Here is a 24,212-nt window from a genome sequence, read left to right on the forward strand (position 1 = left end):
ACGTGCTTGCAAATGGACACACTCAGAAATAATTGTACATATGTCCCTTTGTGTTCTATCTCCTCAGTAATTCCCTAGAAAAATGAAAAAATATATATTAATATATTAAAAATATAAAATGGGTTTTTTTTTGGCTGGAATGAATTTGGGGACAAAAATTCGTCTTGGGAGGATTGGACGGGACAAAAAACCGTCCCGAGATGATTGGACGGGACGGTTTTTTAATCGTTGGATGATAAACTGTCCCGTCCTTCGTCCCTGAACTTACTCTGGGATTGGACAGACGGTTTTTTCCATCGTCCACGTCCGGGACGATCTGGAACTATATAAATCCCAGTTTCCTTTCAGCACCAGGACGGGAGGGATGACGGAACGGACGGGACGAGTAATAAACCGTCATCCGTCCCAAGGCTTGCTGGCTAAGGCGCCGGATAAGAGGTCTACTCCGCGAGGCAGCACACCGCCATCGTCTTCCTCCTCCGGCGAGCAGCATAAAGAACCAGCAGGCGAGCTCGAGCTTGGGCGAGGGGGAAGGAAGGAAGCTCCGGTGATGTCGCTGAACATGAAGACGCTCACGCAGGCGCTGGCGAAGACCGCGGCGGTGATCGAGAAGACGGTGCAGACGACCGTGCAGGAAGTGACGGGGCCGAGGCCGCTGCAAGACTACGATCTACTAGAACAGGTCGGATCTGGCGGCCCTGCCCTAGTATGGAAGATCTACTCTGCTCGTCCGCGTTCCTCCGCCCCTTCCACGCAGTATCCCCTTGTTTCGGTCTGGATCCTCGATAAGAAGGCTCTGTTCGAGGCTAGAACTCGTGCCGGATTGTCGAAAGCCGCGGAGGATTCGTTTCTGGATGTAATTCGAGCCGATGCGGCTCGGCTTGTGCGGTTGCGGCATCCGGGAGTTGTTCATGTTGTGCAGGCCATGGATGAGAGCAAGAACGCCATGGCCATGGCCACCGAGCCGCTCTTTGCTTCTGTGGCGAATGCGATTGGAAACTTGGAAAACGTCGGCGTTGTTCCTAGGGATCTGAAGGGTCTGGTGCGTTTCTTTGTGGCTTTTGATGGGTTTGATTGCGGTTTATGATTGGGTGGAATGAATTTTATTGTTTTTCGTAGGAAATGGGTCTGTTGGAGGTTAAGCATGGACTGCTGCAGGTTTCGGAAACTTTAGATTTTCTGCACAACAATGCGCATCTGGTTCACCGATCTTTATCGCCTGAGGTCAGAATAAAGATCAACTCAAGTTTATCTTGACTGGATAACCATTCCTTTGAAGCTCTGCTTTTACTTCAGCTTCTTGCCACCGTGTGAATTTTTTTTTTATTCTATTTTATAATTTCCTTCGCCTAATATGTCATTATCTGTGGTATTCTTTTGATTGTTGGATAGTGCTTTATGTTATATCAAATTTTGCTTACTCCTCGCTAGATGAATTTCTTTCACTCTTCTTAAGTTGAGTTTTCAGCTAGAATACCCGAAATTCTTGTTAACAGGTACTAGTTACTTAATACTTTTAAAGATCGCAAACCTTGTAGAAAATCTGTTTTCTTTACACGTGATTTTTTTCGAAACACCAGCAGTTTTGAGTTCATTTTTCATTGAATGAAGGAATTCCGTTAGAACATTTAGCTAATCCGTCATTCTTAATGCCACTTCACAGAGGCTGGCATTTTACTGATGCTGGTGAAATCTTTAACTGATCATTGTGATGTGACTCTTCACCTTGTCCTCACCTTCTTGAAGTGTATGTCACAAATGCTTTATCTAATTCACTTTTTTGGGCGAATACTTTTTCCTTTCAATCATTGTTTAAGTGGTCTTTCTATTTTTTCCATCTGTTGTTGTACCCTATTTTTATGCATGCCAGGGGGAATTTCTATCAGTGGAAAACTCTCAAACTTTTTTTACACCTCTGTTGTTGAGAAATCACCATCATACTATTTCTACGTCAAGTTGTTCTTTATGATGGCTTAGAATACCATAATTTGGCATCCATTTTCTATTTCATTTATTCCAAAAATTCCTGATCCGATTTTTTCTCTAATCAGACAGTTTTTATTACTGTGACCGGAGCATGGAAACTCGGTGGATTTGGTTTTGCAATCTCTTCGGAACAAGCCTCTGGGGATTCTAATTCTTCGGTGCCGGCCTTTCATTATCCGGTTAGGACTTATATTTTGTTATACACAGAAGCGATTCATCCATTATTTATTATAATTGGAAGTGATATTTCGTTCAAAAAATAAAATAAAGATGGAAGTGATATACTAGCGACCTCTTTTTTCTGTTGGCAGGAGTATGATGTCGAGGATTCTGTCTTACCTCTGCAACCTTCCCTAAACTACACTGCTCCTGAATTGGTTCGGAGCAAAGCACTTTCTACAGTGTCTTCATCCGACATGTTCAGTCTTGGATGCCTTGCTTATCATCTGGTTGCTCGGAAACGTTTGCTCGATTGCCATAACAATGTTAAGATGGTATGCCCGCTTGTTTTATTTCTGACTCATTTCCCAGTTTGTTATAGTTATATGCTTGTCTCAGTTTTATCCATTTCTCAATACTATTTTTGCATCTCTTCCCTTTTTTTGATTCAAAACTGCTGATTTCTTTATTGACTTTATATAAAAACTAGATTCCTTTTCACTTCTTGTTGTCTCAAAAGTGAAGTTGATGATATTTCTCTTCCGGTAGGTCATTTTCTCCCAATCTTGAGATAAGTCGTATGGTATTGAGAATTGGCCCATGAATGAATTACCACGAGGACCTAGTTTTTCCTTAGCTTGACATCATTTCTTTCTCTGCCCTGCTGTGATCTCTTGGTGAACATTATTATATAGATTATAAAAAAACTTTCTGGGTATTTTTCCCCTTGGGGGTCATGTAGTCTTTTGCTTTCCTATGAATAAGCAGTAGGTACCTGGTAAGGTCCCTTGAATGACTTATCACAAAGCCAAGAAAAGGAGACGTCACCACAGTCTTGCTGTCTAACAGGCACTTGAGTCATTCAAGTAAAGATTGGCGGGAGCCGATCTCTTTAGATAAGGACCAGGAAGACAGACTATGCATTTGGGCATTTTTCAAGATGGGGAGCAGCACCTGCTGGCAGAAACCCATAGATTCTCCTGGTTCTGGTTATGAGAAAGACTCTATCCGACTCAATCTCTTTGGTCTATGAGGGAGAGTTGATCCAACTCAATCTCATTTCCTATGATGTACTGTATCTTTCTCTTCAAATTCTCGTTGCTCTTGTGCCTGTTCGTGAAGCTTACCTAATTGAACATATTGCTATGTTTGGATATTCTTGAAGGATAATTCTTTTCGATTTTAGTGCGGATCTTGGTTCCTGAACCAGGACCGTAACAGTGCCATAGCTGGTATAACACAAGACTGACTTGCTGCAGCGATGAGTATGGAATGCAACGTATCCCAAAATCATCAGCTACTTGCAACGTAGAAACTGACTTGACTTTTCTCGTACCTGACGTTTTAGGTGTATTATGTTTGACATTTGCAGAAACTTTTATACTGGCAGTTGATCTTATCTCCCTATTTTAGAGATTTTGGTGTCACCGTCCTTTACTACTTCATGAAAGAATTTAATGCCCATTAAAGTACTACTAATTTGAGTGTGCTGAAACTTTCAGTGGGCTGTTCTAAGACTTGTTTCCGTTTTTGTTGTTTTGCAGTACATGAATATGTTGACGTATTCATTACATGAGTCATTTTCAGTTCTTCCACCAGATCTCGTTATGGACATACGCCGCATGTTGTCCTTGGATGAGACGTTGAGACCGAATGCTTTGGAATTTACTGGTAAGGATTCAATTGCAGAAAAAGTTTTTCTTTCATCCGGATAAATTTTATGTTTTAGTCCTTGCCATTGATAATGTTTAAGTGGTCGGAAATTTTCATGTTTGCATATGGTTCAAATTCATATGTAATACATCGTTACGTTGTGGTTTATAGTCACCTCTGCTTGGCTTCCCTTTGAGTCCTGCGAAAGTTGTGGATTTTTTCTCCTCCGATAAACTTCAGTGCTATCCTTTCTGATTTGTGGAAGGATCTGACTCTGGCTTATGTTTTGTGACTGAGCAGAATACCTGACTTGGAAGTAGGAAAGTGTAAACAGAGGTTCGCTAGCATCATTATTTGTGCGATTATAGACTTTGTACATTAAGCGGACTTGGAGTGGAAGCAGTTAGTAAACACTTGGGTCTTCTATTTTGGTGCAAATCTAATAGGATCCTGATTAGGATCTGACAGAGACCTTAATGATGTTCTCTATTGAGAAAGGAAATCCTTGAAGACAAGAAAGAACTGCAGATTGATAGACTGAGATCAATATGAAGAACAAAGTTGATAAAGGTGCCCAGATCCGTGCCTGAATACTTTTCGGGATCGTCTCCCTAACCGAATGACACTCTCTTCAGGAGAATCTCCCATCTCCACTCGGCCCTCACCAGTACGTCTCCTCCTTCCTTCCTCTTTCGCTTCGTGCAGAATTGGCCCTATGACAGTATCTTCTTGCCTGCTCCTCATTTGGGGCACTACAGGTATATACAGAGTTTTAATGGAAGAAAAACTGTTACAATCTCGACATAAAGGAGGATCTAATTTGATTCAACTACAGAGAATTCCAACACACATACCCCAAGAGATTTCCAAATTTAGAGTTGCTACTACAGAATCACGATGCTCCCAAAATAACAACTGCCAGTTTTTTAGAGAAAAATAATGCCTCTAAGTGATGCCTTCTCTCCTTATTTATAGAGAATGTCTCCCGTCAGCAATATTTGAATCCACTTGTGCGAATCAGTTTCCCATGTTCCTTTCCTCGAAAATCAGCACGCTGGATTGCATGCCCTCACCTGCGAGCTTAGAATCTCGATGCTCCCGAAATAAAAACTGCCAGTTTTTTAGAGAAAAATAATCCCCTAAGTGATGCCTTCTCTCCTTATTTATAGAGAATGTCTCCCGTCAGCATTATTTGAATCCACTTGTGCGAATCAGTTCTCACGTGTGAGACATGGATGTCATATTTTTGATGTATGATAAGTCCTAACCTTATAAATAACATAGTTGATATCTGCAAAGATTCAAACCAACTTTATATTGTGTGTTTTTGAGGCGACGTCCATCTCTCTCATTAGTTGCCCTTTTCTCCATGTTCCTTAAAGTGCCCTTAAACTACAACAGATAAATAGTTATCTGAGTCCACAGACTGCTCAAAGGAGAACTGCTGTTGTGGATACTGTTCAGGAAGACATCTGCTTTATGATAGTGTTTTTTTTTGGAAAATTCATGTGAATGTAATTTTGGTTTTTTCGTTTATGCCTGTGGTCTTCACATCCTTTTAAACATAATATCCATTATTTCTTGGATGTTAGAGTTTTTGGTTTATTCTTTGAATTGAAATCTTTGTTTTTTTCCAGGTTCACCATTTTTCCGCGATGATACTAGGTTGCGTGCACTTCGGTTCCTTGATCACATGCTTGTACGGTTATTTCCTCCCAATAATATATCAAATCTACTGTCTCGTGATGATTAGATATTTAAGTTATTGAATATAACTCAGTGAAATTACTTCATCTTACTTTGCAGGAGCGAGACAACATGCAGAAAACTGAGTTTCTAAAAGCACTGTCGGAAATGTGGAAGGACTTTGACTCGCGGGTCCTACGCTATAAGGTCTTCTAAATAAATGTATTTTGATTTGTTTTTTTGCATGATTTATCCGCTAAAAATAATTTTAGTCAGTTGCATGTTATTGATGTTTCTTCCATCGGGAAAATTATTATAAGCAGACAAGCGATGACTTCTTTCGTTTAGTATCTATTTCATGTTGAAAGCTACTGCCTGCATACCCTTTAAACATAGTTTTTTGATTTTCGTCATTTGGTCTTGTGTGTATTTTTCTTCATGAATTAAATTTCCTCGCACCATTTTGTGGTGCAGGTTCTCCCTCCTCTCTGTGCGGAGCTCCGTAACATGGTTATGCAACCAATGATACTTCCTATGGTCCTTACAATTGCGGAATCCCAAGTGAGTTTAGTATACTTTCCTTATAGTTTCTGCAATTGAGAGGAAATTTATATTTATCTGTTGGAACATGCAAACCTACATTTATGTTATTGTTTTACTTTTACAGGACAAAAATGAGTTTGAACTATCAACTTTGCCGGCACTTATGCCTGTTCTAAGTACGGCGTCTGGAGAAACACTTTTATTGCTCCTAAAGCACGCAGAGTTGATCATCAACAAGGTGAGAAGATATTATTAAACGTTGTATTGATGTGTTTAGCTCGATTATTATGATTGGTATTCTTGGTATGTTTCCTGGATTATGCAAATTTGACTTCATATTTTAATTTCTATACAGACTGGACCGGATCAGCTGGTTACGCATGTTCTTCCTTTGCTTGTCCGTGCTTATGATGATAACGATCCTCGTCTGCAAGAGGAGGTTTTACGGAGAACTGTGCCTCTGGCAAAGCAACTTGACATGAAGGTTAAATCACTTTATTTTCCTTCATTCTTTTCTGTTTGTAATTTTCCCAGCTTGTGTTGATCACCCTTTTTTTCCCTTGTTTCTCTTTCTTATGTCTCTTATTCCATCTCCTGCTGTTGTTTTTTTTCTCATTGACCAACTCTACATATTTACTCATACCCTTGTGTTGACTTCCTGTGATAGCTTACAGCTGACGGTCTGTTTATCCTTCAATTTTCGCAGCTAGTGAAGCAATCTATTTTGCCTCGTGTACATGGCTTAGCCCTCAGAACTACGGTTGCGGCGGTACGTAAGAGTTGTCTCCTTTCTTTGTTTTAATAAAATTTGGGTTAGATTATCAGTCATGTTTCATCATTCTATTTGCTAATCTCAACCGGGCTTTTGTTTGACTTCTTTTTTTCAGAAGGCATTTCTCAATCGCTATTATTAGAATATTTTAATACTACGATGGTTTTCTGATGATTATATGTTTCTCTATGTGCAGGTGCGAGTCAACTCTCTCCGATGCCTGGGAGAGCTGGTCTCCTCTCTGGATAAACAAGCCACGTTGGAAATTCTCCAAACCCTTCAACGTTGTACAGCCGTTGACCACTCGGCTCCAACCTTAATGTGCACCCTTGGCGTTGCCAACTCAATCTTAAAACAGGTTTATTTTATGTTAATCCTACGGTGGCCTAAAGAGACTTCCTAAGCGACTACTTGAGCTGCATACCATACTGCTAATCAGAAATTAATTATCGAAACCCTTTTTAATATGTGTAGTTTGGCGTGGACTTTGCCGCCGAGAACCTGCTTCCTCTTCTCTCTCCACTGCTTATTGCTCAGCAGCTGAACGTCCAACAATTTGGGAAATACATGCTTTTTGTGAAGGACATCCTGAGGTATCAAATCTAACTCTAATCCTATTAAATGTACAGTTTTCCTCTTATTCATGAAATAATCCAATTTTTGATTCAATAATAGATCTATTCTAATAATTTATGATGAACAATCTCCTGTATCTAAGTTAACTCACTCCTATTAATTAGACGGTTTTTATGGATGAAAAAATCCATCATTTCATTTTATAAGCAATGAATTTTCTTTCACATTTTTCTGAAAAATTTGGGCAACACACGTTTCTTGTAAAGAACATTCTCAGATACCTAAGTTACATGTGACTCTTATAAATTAGACGGTTATTATTTATGAATTAATCCATACTTTCTTGATAGAATAAATCCATTTTCTTATTTTCTAAAAAGGTTGGAAAATACTTTCTCCTTGTGAATAACATTTTTAGGTATCTATGTTATTCCGACTCTTATTAACATTTTTTTTTCTCATTAATGAAATAGTCCAAATTTTTATTCAAGAGTGAATCTACTCTTATACTACCTTAACAACATGAAAAATAAATGCTATTTATGAAGGGCATTCTCAGATATTAAGTGATGCCCAACTCTTGTTTAATTAGACGGCCTTTTCTGATTAGTGAACTAACCCAATATTTCCTGCATGGATATGTTTTCATACTCTTTAAACTTCCCCCTTGGCAGAATGATTGAGCAAAAACGAGGCGTCACAGTCTCCGAGTCTGGAGCTTCAGAAGTCAGAGTGACGTCATCGTTGACCAACGGTATCTCCACAGAAGCACCTCATGCATCTCACGTGGCAACTGTAACTGTTCCTCCTGCCAAGCCGCCATCCTCGTCATGGGATGAAGATTGGGGCCCGAAACCAAAGTCAACTCCGATCTCTTCATCGCGGGCGGACCCGTTGACGAGTGCCGCCACTTCGAGTGCGCCACCGCCGACACTGCCACAACCATCCCTCCCAACTGGCATTGAATGGCCACCGCGGAGCTCGTCTCTGGCTGTTGACACGCAATTAGGGAAAAACAACGTTCAGAACCAGAGTAAAGAAGTCGGTTTTGATGACATCGACCCTTTTGCCGATTGGCCTCCCCGCCCTGGGATGTCGGGTGGCGGTGCCGGCCTGGCAACGAAGCCCGCACAAGTCAGCGCTGGCTCTGCTTCAAACTCAACCGGCAACGCCAATTTCCCAAGTCTGCGGCTAAGTCAGCATTTCTCTGTTTCAAGTACAACCAGCCCGAGTTTCGGAGCGGCCGGCTTGAAAGGAATCCACCAACATCCAAGTGGAGCATCTAGTGAGAGAAAAAGCATGGGTTCAATATTTTCCTCTTCTGGAAATGAACAGGCGGCTCCGAGACTTGCTCCGCCTCCTTTGACCGCAGTTGGGCGAGGACGAGGGTGGAGTCCGGCCCAAGTCCGACGCCCCGGTCAGTCTAGTGCTCCTTCAGGGCAGCTCCCACTGTTGGATTTGCTATGAGTATAAGTACAGGATTGTACATATGCAGCGAGCTCATTACTCGCCCCCCGGCGTAATGCTCATAAGATGATGATTTGGAGTGTGCTAAGAGTTTCAGAAATGGTAACGTAAGTAATTCCAAACTGATAATTGTGTTTTTGCCTTTTTGGGTCATTTTAATGTATGATGAATGTGCTTATTATGTAATAATCTTAGTCAATTATTTGTTCTATTTTGGTTTTAACCTTATGGTCAGCGGAAATATTCAAGGGAAACTTTTGTCGTATGAAATTTTTCATTATATTTTCTTCATATTTTGATTGGTCAGTTCTTCACTAATGTATCAGACAAATGGTTTTCTTGTGTTAGACTGGGTGCATTTAGTTTCTGGTTCTTTCCTATTATTTATTAACCTTATTTGATAAAAAAATTAACCTTATTTGATCAAGATTGTCTTCTGGTATTTGTCCTGCATAACATCATAAGCACATGAATTATTCCTTCTGCAAAATAAATTAAAGTAAGCACATAATAAGTATACTATTACAGGAAAATGATACAGTCAATAGATAGCCCCAGCCAATCACATTAAAATATACCTAAATTATGCGGCCAAACTATGAGTAAGCCACTAAAAATAGGACTTAAAAGTTTTTATTTAGATATATTTCGGAATATTGTTTAGCTTGTGTGCCTCCTCAAATTGATGTTCCAATACAACATCCTATTGAAACTTTTTCATTTTATCAAACTTATATATATATATTATATATATAAATCTAAGTGAAGTTTGGTGGACTGAAAACTATCCTCTTGACTTGTATAGTCGCATGCTAAAGCTTCTTCACACTATTTTCTTTAATAAGTGTTATTTAGTTGATGCTGATATTATTTATATTTATGTACTCATTAAACCCATGTTTTATTTTACACCTTATTACCTTTCATATTACTCTATTGTTATCCTAATCTATCCATCTCTACAAGTCAACAATTGACTATTTAAATTATTTTTATTATTCCTTATCGTCTCTAGCTGTTATCTGATCCTATATCCTATTGTCACGTGGTTAAATTCCGTAGCTAAGAACAATGCTCGTATCTAGTGCGTGCCGGCCTCAATGCGTGGGCAGCAATGTTGAGCAGCCTTCACTTGTGCTGCAGAAGTCTCTTTGGAACACTTAAGATTGCTTGGGGTTAATGAGAGAGGCATGGCTAGGCCCTTAACAGAATGTCATGATGTTTTATTATTGGGATCATGATTACATCAGATGCTATCCCCATTACAAAAGGGAGAACAAGGCTAATCCAAAGGTACAAAGACGGTGTGCAACTCCCGCCATTGGGTAGTGGCACTCTAGCCCATTGAAGACTGCAACTACAAGCATGCTTTTGGGCCAAGCGTTGTGTGCACGTGGGCTGGTCGGTCGTACAACACGCCCCGACGAGTTAGGTTCTAGAGGCCATGATCTAGATGAGCCTGGTGATTCCATGCCACAGAAGACGATAAACAGAATTGCAACAACATCAATAAAATATTGGAATGAATAACCTCAAAATGGATTGTTTCCCTAGTTTCTTGGATCCTCTTGTGAGATGAATCTGACTGCACTTGTGTGCAACTACTAGATGTATCCATGCGATCCTCGGCATGTCAAATCTCCTCCTTCTCCTTGACAAGGTTTGTAACACTCAGTCCTCGTCATTTCGCCATCCCGATTGCATTGGGAATTGAGAGCAGCTATGGGGCGAAGGGAGAAGAAGTAGAAGATCCCTGAAAAATTCTAGCCTCTGTGAATTCTGTTTAGGGTCTTCCCCTATTTATACTAAGCGAGTATTTTTCATAAAAATTCTCAAACATTAGGCATATCTTTCGACATCCAGTGACTCTTTAGGCCCATTTATTAGTCTAGTTAAGGACTCTAGCGCCCGAGTGACCTTTATTGGCATTTCAATTAATTAACTATATAATCATATATATTGATTCATGCCATACAATTTTTTTAACTTAATTGATAGGTTGACTCTCCAACCGTGGGGTGCCAAGCTACACCTTGTGCTCTAGAAGATACAACAATGTGTATCGACTCACTCATGGAACCTTTTTATCATTGATTACCATGTATTAAAGGTATAGTCCCTCATCCACTTGACACTCCAATGATTACTTAGGGCATGGTCAACTATCAAACCCTAATCGGTCATCTAAGTTAGTACTGATGCTTTCGAAAATCATCGGAGAACTATTCTATGATATTTTACTACCTTGACCAAGGACTTCATCGCATCATCTTCCTTTACTTGTCTACTCTTACGCTAAAGGGAGGACAATCCCATCTTGACCACTCAATCGGCTTCGTGAACTTTTTTAATGCACCTGATCTAAGACTATTTACAAATCTTATGATTAAATAATCACAGGTTATAGTCAAAGCACAACTGTTCATCCACAAGATGTCTTTTTGGTGTCTCAAGTCTAAGGACCGCTTACACAATCGTGATGTGAATCAATTTTATGGAAAGTTTAGTATAATACCATTTAGGGATTTGTACGGATCACTTCAGTGAACTCTTTCCACTCAAGAGCACCCACCATTTACCTTAATATCTCCACACTAATGGCGACGTGAACATCCATACTCATCAAATGAGTGAGGCTAGATAGTGTTATTCTATTTAGATACTTTGATGTCCTTCTCGAGTTTCCTACGAATAGGAATATTAGAACACATGTTTAAATACTAGTGATCTCCATATTACGATCTCATTATAATTCACTAAGTCACATAATGTATTCATGGACTTCATTATAAGCATCACACGTGCACTATAATGAATATATCATATTAATGAACATGGAACTAGATATGGAATGTGTGACTGTCTTGACGGCCATTTCCTCTAATTCACGGTAGAATTGATCCTCTAATTCATGGTAGAATTATCTTGTGGCCGTCTGAATCATCTTTATCTTACCAATAGGGTGGAATTTCTTCATAAAGACTTCTTCTATTTCATCACATGAGTTCAACTCCAAAGCTGTAGTTTTAAACCATTCCTTCACTCTAACCCTTAGAGTAAGCCCCCAAAGTAGGTGGCACTCATGTGTAGAAGCCGACCCATTAACCACGCGGAGTGCATGAGCGCACCTGCCCATGAGAAAAGCTTGTATACATGAACTCAGGATAAGAAGTCGAGTTCGTCGCGTGGACACCACATGGTACTCATGGTTGCTAGCTAGTAGGCATATTGGATCAAGGTAGGCAACGTGTGTCGGTCATCTAGGCTTGGTGGGGGCCATTGATGCTTTCTCATCGGTTTGTTGATACTCCCCACATGGGGGTGGGGCCGTATCTTACCAAGGGGCTTAATGTGTGTGGATGCCACAGCGATTAGCCATGACACATAGAGTGCCAAGATGGTTGCATGGCACTTTGTTTGTCCCAGCGGGTAGTGCTGTGGTGTTCAGGTGCAAAGGCTTGAGACATCGAGGATGGTGGCATCACTGTGGACCAAAGTAGTAGCGATGTCAGCATGGGTCCCGAGCATGGTGGTATTGCAGTTGGACATTGGGGTTTGTGGTACGAATGACTAATGGACACAACAAGAGCCATGGCCCACGAGCGTGGAACGCCCGGCACCGGGGCACGCTTCTAGTGGCGGTGCCTATAGGCATGCAGACAAGGCTGTGGGACTCAAGACGTTGAAGCGCCACTACCAACGGCGTGGACCGCACCTCGCCTCTACATTCCTGTATTTTCTGTGTGGCTTATGGAATGTCTACAACAACCAATGTATCTTTACTCATGTGCTAATAAAATGTCTAGATGTTTTGTTGAGGATCTAGCCCTACCTCATTCCTTAACTCTGAGCTATCCCATGCATTCCAAAGAGTCTTTTGCTACAAAAGAAATGCTGCTCAACGTTTCTGCCCATGCATTGAGGCCGACGTGCATTCAGTATGAGTATTTTTCTTAGCTTCACATTGGACACGACACTCAGAGTGAGGGAAAATAATATCCTCTTTTTAACTTCTAGTGGAACTTGTTGATAATTGTTCATCTAACATACTCTAGAGAGATGTTCTATCAACTTGTAAGGATTCTTTGAAGTCTTCCCTAAGGACACAGGTGGTAGGCTAATAGTACGAGATTAAATTATAAATTTTATTCCTTCACCATGCGTGCATGCACCGTGGTGATGGGCCTATACCATAAAGAGGTTGATTGATCACTCAGCCTCATCCTCTCATTTTTCTAATCTCGTTCATACATGATCAATATATCCAATGCAGTTGAATCTGTGTCATTTGATAAAATATTGTGTTCCTCCAAAGATGCACCATGTGGAAAAAAATTGATGACTGTATTTATTTTCGATCATTCCTTGGACATCAACCACAGGTAGGTAGTAGTTCTCCATGGACCACATGATCAAGTAAGTGATATTTACTTAATATGGTTATCCTTTTAAGATACAGAACTTTTCAATACATTGGTGATATTCCTAAACTTTTGTAGAAGGTTTTTATGAAGATCTATCATAGTTCTGTACATAGAAGTGCCTATGCTGTCAAATTTCACCTTTCATCCAAGATGCTACTCATAACCTTAGTCAACATAATATCTAAACAAACAAGAAGGTTATAGAATAGAAATTAGTGCTGAAGAATTTACTGACCTAAGTTCTTTCAACTGCAAATCTTGATAATGCTTTTAAGTTAGAAGTACGAAAGAGAAATCTAAACAACATAAAATAAATGTTCACTTACTTGGGCTATAGATTTGGCTTCTGCATTAAAATCATAGCACACATATCACAATTGCAAAAACATAGACTCAAAATAAGTTGAAGGTATACAATTTATTGATACTTAATCAATTCTTTTCACATCCCCTGGCCCCAAAAAGGTTAACCTGCGTGTATCATGATACTGTAATAGCACTTTTGTAATCATTGGTCAGAGCCATTAACTGGCCAAGGTCAATGATTCCTTGAAATCCAAATTAATCAAATTGCATCAACTGACAAACTTGAAATAAACTTAAGAATGTCATAAATGCCTTCTAAAAGTTTTCTCATGTAATAAAATTGATTAAGTAAAATATATTCCAACTCAAAACATTGCTTTGTTTAGGAACATGATGTTGAAAAATCTGTAAAATATATTTCGACAAAAATAGATTTCATTCATTATGTTAAATAAAAATAGAAAAATTCCAAAAACTAGAATTCCATTGTAAAATAGCTCTAATGATTCAAATCTTGATGACATGTATATATTATCCTATGCTTGCAAATAAACATATGAATAGTTATTATTAATATAATAATAGGGATGCTACCAAACCACATGGCCATGATTGTGTCACATAACAACACAATAATACCCTACCTAGGGAAACACATCCACCATTGTTGTTCTCTGATGATATGGTGTATTCAAATTAGAAGCACCAGCACATGATGCAGGATGACCACTTGGCATCGTTGGATTCTTTTAAAGGGTGGGACCCCCAATCATGGATTTAATCGGACCTGATCTATGACAGCTAAGCTTTCCCATTAAGTGAGCCTTACTTTTTACATATAATCTGACCTAATCCATACCATATGGAGGTCATTTAGCTTTGGTGGACCTCAACATTCATGTATTAGAACTGGTTGGATCAATGCTAGTTGGGACTGGCCTTGCCCTCAGGTCAAACCTGATCCGTTAGAGGTGTACTAGTAGGGGATAAGCATATTGGACAATATCTGTTTATCATGCCCACGACCACCTACGACTGTTATTGTGTTTGATCAGAATTGTCATATGATGCTGCTAGTGATGTCCCTGCTGGGTTCGGTGCCTTGGTTCGGCCATGGAAAACACATTCCATGGATGCAGAAGTGTGTTGATTGATTCACAATCGGTCTTTAAAATAAAACATTGAAAGTACATTTTGAGGTACTCATTCCACCCTTGACTTTGCTGCTCTAAGATCATTCTGAAACCGTTTACGTGTATCGGCCTCTAGAAGTATCCACACGATCAATCGGCGCTTGGATCTCCACGTCTTGTTCTTCAACTGTTCTTGGGCATCTTGATGATCTCCTCACCATGAAGACACTCTTCCTTGGATGAGCGGAGAAGAGAGTGGAGAGGCCCTCAAATCAGGCTTGCATGGGTGCTTAAAATGAGACCCCTTTCCCTTTTTATATTTCACTCAAGGTTTTTCTCAAAAATCCTACAAAATAAAATATATCCACCAATGCCCTTATGAACCTCTAGGTCCATGTATCATTCTTCTTAATAACATTAGTGGCCCAATAACACTTATTGACCAATCTTATTAATAAACTATATCAACATATAAATTAATTAAATAAGGATCGGTTTAATCTAATCGATAGGTTAAGTTTCCAGCCCGTGGGGTGCCATGCTACACCTCGTGCTCTAGAAGATATCGAGTAGTCTCGAACTCTCTCATGGAACCTTTACCGTCATCGGTTACCTTATATGTATAATCCATCATCTGGACGAGACTCTCGAATGACTTAGGGTATGGTTTATCGTCAAACCCTAATCCGTCATTCGATTAGTACTGATGCGTAACGAGGATCATTGGAGAATGCCTTCTCCAATATCCTCTTTACCCTGGCCTGGGATTTTTCTGTATCGTCTTCCTCGAGTCAATCTCCTCTTATATTGAGGGCAGATGATCCCATCTTGACCACTCAATCATCACCGTAACCTTCATACTACATACGATCTATAAGTTATTTGAATCCCATGATTAGAGGCTCGTAAGTCATAGTCAAAACGTAGTTGTCCACTCACGAGATGTCCTTGGTGTCTCAGGTCAGTGGATCACTTACACAACTGTGAATTGAGTCAGTCTGATTGATGTTTAGGTATAACACCATTTAGGGATTCATACGGATCAATTCGGTGAACTCTTTCTCCAAAGTGCACCCACTATCTGTCCTTAGTGTCTCCACACTAATAGCCACAAGATCAACTATACTTATCATATAAGTATGATCAGCTAGTGCTATTCTATCCGGATAATTCGATGTCCGTCTCGACTATCCATCGAATAGGAATATTTAGAATACACGCTTAAAGACTAGTGATCACTATATTATGATCTCATCATAATTCACTACGTCATTGGACATATTCATGGACTTCATTATAAAAATTACACGGAATAATAATGAACACAAATATTTTATTCAATGAAATTAAATAAACATGGCAGTGTGATTGGCTTGATGTCTACATACTATCCATCCGTCCCTAGTGCTGGCCCATAAAAAGAGCAAAGCTTATTTTTTCTATACTATTTTGGATAAACTAAATTTTTATTTTGATCTTTACCACAACATGAACTGTGTTCCTAAAACCAGTGTTGATTTTCTTGGGATGATTAACTATCTATATGGTCCACAATGGAAGAACAAATGAAACATAACATACCTTTAAAATTTGATAAGCACATTGACGATTTAATCACTTTGAATGGAATCAAACATTATATGCATTTGATTTCTTAAATAAATTCTGATTAACCACAAAATGGGTTTCCATACATCTTTTAAAGCCTATTATTTATGCAACAATAATTATAATTTTATTTACAAGCATAAATCAAGTAATAATCAATTCCATTGGGAGAAAGTATAGAATAAATGAGTTTTAAGATTAATGTATATTTTTAAAATTTTAAATATATTTTGCACAATTGATTCTAATTTAATGAATCCAAACTAGTTGGACATTAAAAAAATTAATCTAAGGTGATGAAAAAATATTTTTTCTAATTCATTGACAATAACTTTAATAATTTTATGGAATTGTATAAAGAGAAATAATATTTAAAATCTCATTAAGCTACCTTGAATGGTACATGATTAAGGTCAAGTGATGTAAATCATAGCAAGTGGATTGATCAGAATGTAATTTTATTTCAAATTCCAGTGGAGATGGCGGGGGTACACACGTATGAGTAGTAGATTAGGGGAGGATGGGGATCAATAGTGGTTTGTCGCCATAGTGATGAGCGGCAGAGTTGATGGTGTAAGCATCACGGTGAAACCTTGATTGTCCTCCATGATGAAAACCTTGTAAAAAGGATGACTACATGAGTTTGGGAGAGATGAATGTCATGTTAACCTCGTCGTCATGTGCCCAACACCCGGAGTGGTGCTTTCTCATGAGTCTTAATCAAAATATCACTCCTCAATCCTTCGCTCTTGAAAATCAAGATCAATTCTGTTTTTTTAAGTGGCTAAGGAAAACCTAAGGGGGGAGGGGGGGTTCAATTAGGTTCTCTATAAATTTTATCATTAACTTAGTTAAGTAACCTAGGAATTTTTTAACTAATAAATAAGGTAGAAGAGAGGGGAGACACATGTGCTTTTTTCAGACAGGTTAGGCGAATCCTTTATGGTGTTTGGGTGGTATCTATCTCGAGCCGATGATATGCCCTAACAATGTGTGTGAATACCCCCCAAGAAAATCACTTGGAAATATGACTAAAAAGGAAAAAGTTGGTGAAGCTCTATCATCGTTGACCCCTATAGTTTTCCACGGGGCAGCGATGCCTGACCTACTTCAACTTTTCCCTTGAAGCCTTCTCTACTCTGTCTCCCAAAGCCTTCATCTTATGACTCCCAAAGTCTCAACCTGATTGACTAAAAATATCTAACAAGAAAAATATATTTTCAATAGTATGGATTTATCCTAAAAAACAATTCTTATATAAATAGTCTCGTGAAGTAATATTCAAGACACATCATAATCACATGTATTTTAATACGAATATTCTTTCAGTTTAATAATTTATTAATTCAGAGATAAAAATTGGTAAGTCTAATTATGCTTCCCTTTAAAAATACATCCCTCTTTTTGGTCTCTCTTTCCTCTAGTTCTCTTCTCCTCCACATTTCTCTTGGACAAAAATTTGTTGATTTGCGTTTAACGTTTGGTGTTTAAAACAAAAATATGCTTTAATTTCTGCACCAGATAGTTTTATTTGAACTCCCAGATATTCATTGTATGGTTATCAACGATTGTTATCTCAGACAAGATGTTCGAAATCAAATTGAATTGAACTCCAAAGGTCAATCTTTCCACATTCTTAGTCAACTGTCCAATTCCTCAATGTCAAAGTTGAAATCCTTGTAAATCTTTCAAAATTCAATTCAAAGATGAGATTCTAAGTTATATTGATTTGTATGAGTATCAAAATCAACCTAAAACATGTACTAAAGATATCGGATTAGGGTCACGGATGTGCGAAATTTGGAGGCTGGGTTTCTTCCTTTGAATCTTAAACCACCCTAAACCAAAAAACATGATTCCAAACCCTTTGGACTCGAGTTGATGTTAGCAAAAAACATATTATTGAAGAAATGCTGAAAAAATGGCTTGACAATTGCTCAAGGGAGTGGAAGATCTCTCTTTCTTTTTTATATAAATTTCTAGAGGGCACGGGGAAGCAGAGATTGAAATTAGGACTCAATTGTATATATGGACTTAGAAATCCAAAATAGCATACTAGTAAATTATCAAGAGTCCAGTGGTCATATGTATTGATTATGATTAAATAATATGAAAGATTAGTCCTCTTAATTTCGAATTTTTTATATTTATTATTTTGCCATAAGTTCAAACAACATCTCAAGTCTTAAGAGTAAAAACTAGCCCTGACGCCAACAACCTGAGTTTTAAAAAATATTTTAAATTTAATTTAGGTTTACTAAATCATTTTACTCAAGATATCTCCATTGCGCAATGATATGTTCCCACTTTTAATATTCATTAAATCATCAATAAATTCAACCTTAAATATCTGAAGGTGTTAATCAGGAATTTGATGAAGTCATTAAACCAAACAAATGAGGTCAAATTCACACAAATACTAACAGTGTCAGGGCATATGTTTATGTTCATGTCATACAAAATTAGAGTCCTAAATAAGTGATTTTACTTGTTCACTATATGGTCAAACAAGTCCTAAATAAATATTAGTAGGGACGTCATTTGGTCTTCGGTTACAACTTGTCAAATAGTTGACTGAGGATATATTGTGATTTATCACAACCCCTCTTAAGGCTGCTTTACGTTGAACATTCATCAAAACACATATTTAAGCATTTTACCAAAATGGCCTTAAAGCTTTTATCTTCAGGAACCAAAAAATATTTTGAATGAGTAAATCTTGATTAATTGTAGTTAAGTAAAAAATATGACAACTTTTTCATAAAAATGGGGGGTCCAATTATGGATCCTAAGGTATGGATGGATAGCCAAAAGTATGGATTTGTAGTGACTGCCCTAGAAAATGTCGAATAACAACTAGGGAGAGTTTAACCCATTAAAATTAATATGAAAATAATTGGACTTATAAATTATGCAAAAATTAAATTAAAATGTAATGTTTTAATGAAATGCTCCATTTAATGCATGATATAAAAATTCATATAAAGATGAAGGTAACATGAATAGAATGACACCAAATGGCCTTAAAATATGTCTAATTTTTTGTCTCTTTTTGGGTTCGTCGCCGGATCAGTGATTTCTCCAAAATGATTTTAAGAGTGGCTATCATCAGGTCAGGATCTGGCTTGTATGTGGATGGAAAAATATTTCAAAATTAATGATAGATTATATGAATGTATGGCCATGCCTTTTGGACCATCTAATGCTCCTCGAAATTTTAAGAGATCGATAAACCATCTTCATAGGCTGTTTACCAGAGGTTTTAATGAAGTACGCATCGATGAAATTATGATTTATAACAGGACTATACTCATGATATCCTCAATCTTTTATGGGTATCCAAACTTTTAAAAGAAAAAAAAAATTTAACTCATCCTAATAAGTTCACATTACTAGTCGACCACATTTCTTTCCTAGGGTACATTGTGTTGGCATGCAACATATATGTGGATTCGATTAAAATAATCACCATCATCAAATTTCCTACAAATTTGGGTAACTTTTATCTGTCCAGTAAAAAATTCATACCATTTTGCAAACTACTGCCAAGTGCTAAGGTTGGATATTTTGATTGACTACCTTGGCTGATAAGTTACTAGAAGAGATCAATCTTAAAATGGCTCAAGCACTCATTCTTCCGTTTCCAAATTGCACTAAAATTTTTAGGCCACATCTAATGCATGCTGATTGGGTGTTGGTGGATTCCTAAGCCAGGTAAATCATCCCATTGCTAATGAGAATTTATAAGTTGAGTGATATGAACCTGAAATATTCTAGTTGTGTTACAGAGTTCTATGCCATCATTCAAATCTCTCGATCATTGGAAATTTGCTCTCCAAGGACTTCTTCCTATATTTTGATCACGAGGTATTGAAATATTTTCATTCCCAGAAAGAGTGAAATCTGAGACATGATTTCTGGGTTGAATATATGGTCCGATACTATTTTCCAGAAGCGTACGAGTAAAGTAGAAATTGGAGCCCTAATGCATTGAGCCAGAGATCCCTCTTGCCGAATGTGATAAAGGTTGAGGTAATTGATAATGAACAGTTGAACAAGTCATGTTTGAATTTTCCTGACTTCTATCCAATCATCTAATCCTTGGAGAAGGGTCCTAAATCGAAGATCAAAATTGTATTCTTGAAGGCAATTTCCTCGTGTATGATCGATGCCTATGAATTCCACATACTCCTTTAGATATTATACTATTTGGGAGATGTTGGAGGCATGAGTGCTCATTCTGGTTTCGATAAGACTATTCCGTTGGTTGATTATCAATTTTTGGGTCTAATTTGAAGCATTATGTAGCCAACACTGTATTACATTGGCCAAGTAGGGAAAGTAGAATATCACACCCTATGGTCATCTTCCTCTTCTTCTCAGACATTGGGATGATGTCAACATCGACTTTATTTTGGAGCGTTTCCGCACTCCTAGGCTTCATGGTTTGAATATGGTTGTCCTAGGTTATTTTTCAAAAATGGCTACTTCGATTATGTGTTTAAAATGTTAGATGCATCTCTTATTTCTCTTCTCTATCTTAACGAACCAGTTCGTCTCCATGGTGTACCAAAGAGTATAGTTTCTAATAGAGACGTAAGTTTTACGATTGATGTTTAGAGAAGTCTGTGACATCTTATGGGGAGTGGACTTAAATTTTCTTTTTTCCATCCGCGAATTGATGATCAAACTGAGGTTGTCAAGAGGACGATAGGAAGTCTTCAACCGTATTTGGTCGGATATGAACTCACATCTGGGGATAGTTTAATTCTAGGTGCTGATTTTACCTTCGATACATTTGTGAAGAGTACTACTGGCATGAGTCATTTTGAAATAGCGCATGGTCACCTCTCCCAAATGCTAGAGTCTCAAATGATGGCGATTCATTTCCAAAACATATTCTGCATGAGAAAATTCATCAACACATTGCATGTGGCAGTGCATCATTTATAGAAGTTTCAGATTTGCAAACACAAGTTTTTAGAATTAAACAAAATTATTTGGTGGTGGTGAGGGTAGGCCAGAGAGATTTCTCAATAGTGGCCTGCGTAGCTTCATTTTCATAGTGCTAGGCAATTCTTGATCTCCAAATGAGTAGCGGAAAATGCCAATTCGTTAGTATAACCCGAAAGATAATGTTCACCTCCACCTTCTCAGATTTGTTCTACTACAGAGCGCTACTTCTCTCTTTCCTTTTTCTCCCTTCTCTTCCTGCTCTCACTATTTTCTTTATCTTAACTTTTTTCTATCTTCTCTTTCGTGTCTCTCTTCTCTCTATCTTTGCTTCTTCTCTCTTCTTTTTCATGTCTCTCTTTTCTCTATCTTTCCTTTTTCGCTCTTCTCTTTGCCCTCTCTCTATCTTTTCACTCTTTTTTTTTCTCTCTTCTCTTTCGCCCCTCTCTTTTTCCTTTTTCTCTCCTCTCTTTCCTCTCTCTCTTTCCTTTTTCTCTTCTCTCTCTCTCTATCTTCTCTCTCTCTCCTCTCTCCTCGCTTCTCTTTTTTCTCTTTCTTCTCTATATTTCCTTTTTTCTCTTCCCTTTCTCTGCTCTTTCTCTCTATTGTCTCTCCCCTATCTCCTCGTTTCTCTTGTTCTCACACTTTTTTAATCTTTTCCCCCCTTCTCTCTCGTTCATTTTCCCTCTTATCTCTTCACTCCCGATCTCTCTTTCCTTTTTCCCTCTCTTTCCACACACACTCTTTCCTTTTTCCCTCTCTGTCTTTCCACACACACACACACTCTTTCCTTTTTCCCTCTTCTCTTTCCACACACACACGCTCTCTTTCCTTTTTCCCTCTTGTATTTCCCCTCTCTCTCTCTCTTTCCTTTTCTCTCTTCTCTTTGTCTTCTCTCTCTCTCCTCTCTCTCTCCTCTCTCTCTCTCTCTCTCTAGAAAGGTAATTAACATGCGTTTATAGAGATTTATAATACAAGACCATTCTCAGTCAAAAATCACCCTGGGGATAATCTCCTGCATGAACTCCGCTACGAGCGTCATTAAATAGTACGACAGTCCGCAGTGTGCTCATCTCCTATAAATACGTCAGGATTGAGTTCATTGTTCGTGTGGAGTTCTTTGCACGGATTGTGTTGAATAGCCATGCCTGGAGAAAGAGATCCGCTTATCATCGGAAGGGTTGTCGGGGATGTACTGGATCCCTTCATGAGGAATATCTCTCTAAGGGTGACGTATGGCTCGACACAGGTCAGCAATGGCAAAGAATTGAAGCCTTCAGCTGTTGCCAACAAGCCTAGAGTTTTCGTTGGCGGCTATGATCTCAGAACATTCTACACTCTCGTGAGCTCCTCTCTCTTTCTCTCTCTCTCTCTCAAACCCCTATTTCTCGTCTCTATCTCTATCATCTCCGTCTATCCATCTCATCTCTCTCCCTATCTATCTATCTATATATCGGTCATTATTTATCTCTCTCTCTCTCTCTCTATCAATCTCCTTCTCTTATTTACAGTTACTGAATCATCGCACCAAGCGGTTTGAAGAACTTAATTAATTCTCTGCTTCGTTAAGGTGATGGTGGATCCTGACGCCCCAAGTCCGAGCAATCCAAGTTTGAGAGAGTATTTGCACTGGTGAGTCTCTTGATTTGTTCAACCGAGTTAATCCTCACGTTTTTCTGATGAGTGTTAAATATATCCTATTTTCATGTAGTCTGACATAAAGCCATCTTATGAGTTCTTGTTTGATTTCTCACTTTCGAAGATACTCATGTTCTTACGTGTCGTTTCATGCTGTTTTAGGTTGGTCACGGATATACCGGCAACAACTGATGCAACTTTCGGTTAGATCACAACACTAATCTCCTTAAATTTATGCATAGCCTAATTAAACAAGTACGCACATATACATTTACGTCTTTCTATTTTCAATGGTTATCTGTTGCCATATATCTGAGCCCACCACCCAATAACATCACCTTTTACGTAAACCATCCTTTGACGTTAACGAAGTTGACGGTTGATGTCAAAATGTCTTCATAATAGTGATCACAGGCTTAAACAAAGTCCACTTATAATATAATATCATGACGGTTGATGTAACGCTAAATCTAACGTTAGTTTTTCAATGGTAAAATCACCAGGCCACGAGATCGTCTGCTATGAAAGCCCAAGACCAACTATGGGAATCCACCGCTTCGTCCTTGTACTATTTGAACAGCTCGGCCGGCAAACAGTTTACGCACCCGGTTGGAGGCAGAACTTCATCACGAAAGACTTCGCAGAGATTTACAACCTGGGGCTGCCTGTCGCTGCCGTCTATTTCAACTGCCAGAGAGAGGCAGGCTGTGGCGGTCGAAGAATGTAACTATATCCACAGATCGTGTAGTCTCTTTTTAGAATCTTCCGTATCACCTTATGTTTTTTTATCCTATTGTTACTTCTATTCACTTCTACTATCCGCAGATATTGATGCAGAAAATTCGATTATCTTCGATGGGTCAATTGATATTAAAATGGGAGTAATCCATTCAAAGAGAGAGAAAAAAAAAGGGGATGCATATGTAGGTCGCTCAGATGAGTTCTTCGAACTTTCAAAATCCTCTTAATGGTTTGTTCTCAAACTGGCACTTGAAGTCGCTTCTAAAGCTCTCGTGACATCTGCAAGGAATGATGGACAAGATTCTGTAACAAGCCTTGGGTGGGTAATATTTGACTGGAAATAATCTTTGGGAAATAAAGAGAAAATAAATGGTCTAGGTAACTACACATAAATTTGTACAGCGCTCTAACGCGCTCCTTTTTCAAGTTTCAAAATCCACGTTATGTACTGTTACTTATATTAACTTCTTGAACACTTATTTTTCTGCATGGACAGATGCAGAAAATTCTTTAAAGATCCACATGTAAAATATATATAAATGGGATTAATTTTTACCGATCATAAGA

At 38.5% G+C, this 24,212-nt stretch overlaps 2 protein-coding genes across 2 annotated transcripts; both read left to right on the forward strand.

Annotated features, from left to right (window-relative positions):
- The first annotated feature begins 487 nt into the window (after positions 1 to 487).
- LOC144700658 (SCY1-like protein 2 A) lies at positions 488 to 9,065 on the forward strand. Its single transcript, XM_078572110.1, has 14 exons — positions 488 to 1,042; positions 1,120 to 1,224; positions 2,052 to 2,165; positions 2,298 to 2,480; positions 3,690 to 3,816; positions 5,436 to 5,497; positions 5,605 to 5,691; positions 5,959 to 6,045; positions 6,152 to 6,265; positions 6,383 to 6,511; positions 6,734 to 6,796; positions 6,996 to 7,157; positions 7,274 to 7,392; positions 8,050 to 9,065. The coding sequence occupies exons 1-14, from the start codon at positions 551 to 553 to the stop codon at positions 8,840 to 8,842; spliced, it is 2,637 nt and encodes an 878-aa protein (XP_078428236.1). The 5' UTR covers positions 488 to 550; the 3' UTR covers positions 8,843 to 9,065.
- A 12,849-nt stretch (positions 9,066 to 21,914) lies between these two features.
- On the forward strand, positions 21,915 to 23,757 carry LOC144701472 (protein HEADING DATE 3A-like). The gene is made up of 4 exons (XM_078573279.1): positions 21,915 to 22,608; positions 22,837 to 22,898; positions 23,067 to 23,107; positions 23,408 to 23,757. Exons 1-4 carry the CDS (start codon positions 22,411 to 22,413, stop codon positions 23,629 to 23,631), a joined length of 525 nt encoding a protein of 174 aa, XP_078429405.1. The 5' UTR covers positions 21,915 to 22,410; the 3' UTR covers positions 23,632 to 23,757.
- Positions 23,758 to 24,212: the final 455 nt, after the last annotated feature.

This window comes from Wolffia australiana, chromosome 3 (assembly GCF_029677425.1).
Source record: "Wolffia australiana isolate 7733 chromosome 3, ASM2967742v1".
NCBI lineage: Eukaryota > Viridiplantae > Streptophyta > Magnoliopsida > Alismatales > Araceae > Wolffia > Wolffia australiana.